General features: G+C 38.3%; 1 protein-coding gene across 1 annotated transcript in view; it reads right to left on the reverse strand.

The window, feature by feature from the left end:
• The window catches only part of otc (ornithine transcarbamylase), a 6,257-nt gene that overhangs the window by 2,262 nt on the left and 916 nt on the right, over positions 1-3,079 (reverse strand). The window contains exons 4-8 of the mRNA XM_005747151.1: positions 1,347-1,434; positions 1,001-1,154; positions 800-922; positions 579-632; positions 337-486 (exon numbers count right to left, since the gene is read on the reverse strand). Of these exons, the coding sequence (XP_005747208.1) occupies positions 337-486; positions 579-632; positions 800-922; positions 1,001-1,154; positions 1,347-1,434 (569 nt within the window). The remainder of the gene's footprint in view (positions 1-336; positions 487-578; positions 633-799; positions 923-1,000; positions 1,155-1,346; positions 1,435-3,079) is intronic.

The raw sequence follows: 3,079 nt of genomic DNA on the forward strand, positions 1-3,079 counted from the left end.
AAATACAACTTGCCTAATAATTCTGCACTCCCTGTATACGCAGAAAAACTAAACTAAAACCATTTAAAACCAGTTTCAATAGGTGGTGACATGATGCATAAAAACAAAACTTTCTCAAAAAACATTTTTATACAGTTTTCTTGTCTTTATCTAAAAAAACAACAACAATACTTTTCCGTGATTTGTTATATATTCATGTATCATTAATACATATATACACATATACACACCCAAACATATAGCAAATAAATGATTTTTATCTGAAAAATATTAGTGTTTAAAAACAGGTAAAAAGGTGAGAGTAACTACTTGGCTGAAAGTTATGTCCTTCTTTACCTGCATAGAAATCTGGTATCCATGGAAGTCTTTTAGCCTCTTTTTCTTCTCCTCTTCCTGTCCCATACTGACCCAGGTGTCAGTGACCAAGACATTGCTGTCACGGGCAGCCTCCATGGGGTCAGAGGTCAGAATCAACTGAGTACCATGCTGAGACAGAATATAATATTATTTATTAACATTAACCTTGGCAGAATACTTGAAACTAGAAGACATTAATGGCAGGTTTTAGAGGACCTCACCTGTTTGGCGAGCCTGTGTGCCTCTTCAGTAACGCCCTTGTCTGGCTCGTACCCCTGAACACAAAGATATGACTTTATCTTACTGACACAAGAAGTGCGCAGATAAGAAGCTCAAGGCTGACTGCCTGCCTTTAACCTCAAACTACACAAAAACACATAAGATACAAAGACCAGAGTAAGAGAGCGATCACATGCATCCAATAGCGCAATAAGAAACCAACCTTCGGTGTAGCAACCTTAAGATGAACTCCGAGTTTGGCTGCAGTCATCATGAAGGAGTGGAGAACATTGTTGCCATCTCCAATCCAGCTCACCGTTAGACCATTAAGGGATCCGTAATGCTCCTGGATTTAAAGAAAACAGGTACTGCATGGTTATCAACTAGTGCATTAAAATTGCAGAATACCACAGTGTAAGAGTACCTGTAAGGTGAGGAAGTCAGCCAGAATCTGGATTGGGTGATACAGATCTGACAGTCCGTTAATGATGGGGATTGAAGCCTCCCTATCTAGCTCCTCCAGCGTCAAGTGCTTGTAAACACGAGCCAAGACAACATCACAGAATCCAGAGAGGACTCTGTTGTGAAAGATCAGACATGCACAAGGACTTTGTGGTTTATATACTGAGCCAGGAGGGAAATCTTGTTGAGAAAAACTGTGTTTCTTCTTCAGCAATTACATACAACAATAAAAATCACGAGGAGACTGCTATAGAAAAGGTTAAAGCCTGCAGCTGCTTTTATTTCCCTGAGATAAACCAACAGCTCACCTGGCTGTATCTGTGCAGCTCTCATTCACTCCCAGGTGGATGTCCTGTGAGGTAAGGAAACAGGGGTGTCCACCCAGCAGAGCAAATCCTGGAGTTACAAGATTAAGGTACTTTTAGTTTCCCTAAAAGTCAACTAGTGCTTTAAAAAGTGTACTTAAAGTAAATGTGCAGGCAGGAATATATAGAGGAGTGCACACTAAGGGGAGTGTGGGGGTGGTGGAGAGGGGAAATGAGGAGTGCTGATCAGTGTTTTGGTGGGGGTTTGTACTGAAAGTCGCCTTTCAGCAGTTCTTTTGTGACTACATTAACAATGACTGCACTGAATGGCATTAGCCGGGCTCCTGCACAAGGATAGAGTTTTATAATTTATGTAATTATTGGCTTAATGACCTTCCATGCAGTAAGATACCACTGTTAAAACCATTGTACTTTTAATCCCTATAGGTAAAGCTACATTAGCATGTTTTCATCAGTGAAATAAAGCAAGCATTCATTCATACATGTCATCTATGTAAACAAAGACTGACTTTGGCCTGATGTGACAAGACCATATTACTCACTGTAGGGTGTAACTGTATGGATCTATGCCAATATTAAATCAAGAATGATTCAGTTAATACATATAAATAATAAAAAAGCTGACTAAGAAATAAAAAGCTACAAAGCAAATATTGGGATGTATAATTGAAACAGTAATTATGGAAAAACTTCAACTTTCTGCCTCTGAAAAAATAAAACAAATAAAAATTTTGGGTTATTATCAAAAGATTGTGTAACTTATTAATTTCGCATCTTGACATAGTTAACTAAAAACGTCTAATTTGAACGAAATAACTTGAAAATTTTAAATTAAGGTTAAGAAAATTCCAAGTTTCGTTACGGTCGTCATGAAGGTGTGCAGTTATGGATAACAACAATGTTTTTGTGTGTGTTTTGTTGTTGTTTTTCCAATGGGAGAAAGCATCCATTATATGCATAAAGAAACACACAGCAAATTTCAGAATCACTTTCATTGCTCAATTTATACACAAATACAACCTAAATTTGTGACTTACAGAAAAAAAATGTTGTTTTTTTCAGTGGTGGAAGCAAGTTTCCATTGATTTAACATAATATTAAATAAAAAAGAATGACTATTAGGAAAAAAAAAACCCTGAAATATATGAGTAACCAAACACATGAAAAATATAAAGATACACAAGCAAAACAAAATGAAGACTGAATCTGATTGAGATGCTGTGGCGTGACCGTATAAAGGCGGCTCATGCTCAAAAACCCTCTAATGTGGCAGAATTACAACAATTCTGCAAAGATCAGCGGCTGAAATTCCTCCACGGTGCAGTGAAAGACTCATTGCCAGTTATCGCAAACACCTAATTTCAGTTGTTGCTACTAAAAGTGGCCCAACCAGTTATTAGGTTTTATTGGGCAATAATTTTTCATACAGGGTCATGTAGGTTTGGATTTTTTCCTCTTAACAAACACCTTTATTTAGAAATTGCATTTTGCGTTTACTTGTGTTATCTTTGTCTAATATTTAAATTTGTTTGATGATCTGAAAAATTTAAATGTAATTGTAATCGGAAGGTTGCCGGTTCGAGCCCCGGCTTGGACAGTCTCAGTCGTTGTGTCCTTGGGCAAGACACTTCACCCATTGCCTACTGGTGGTGGTCAGAGGGCCCGGTGGCGCCAGTGTCCGGCAGCCTCGCCTCTGTCAGTGCGCCCCAGGGTGG

Source organism: Pundamilia nyererei, unplaced genomic scaffold, assembly GCF_000239375.1.
Source record: "Pundamilia nyererei isolate P.nyererei 1_Seehausen unplaced genomic scaffold, PunNye1.0 scaffold00190, whole genome shotgun sequence".
Lineage (NCBI taxonomy): Eukaryota > Metazoa > Chordata > Actinopteri > Cichliformes > Cichlidae > Pundamilia > Pundamilia nyererei.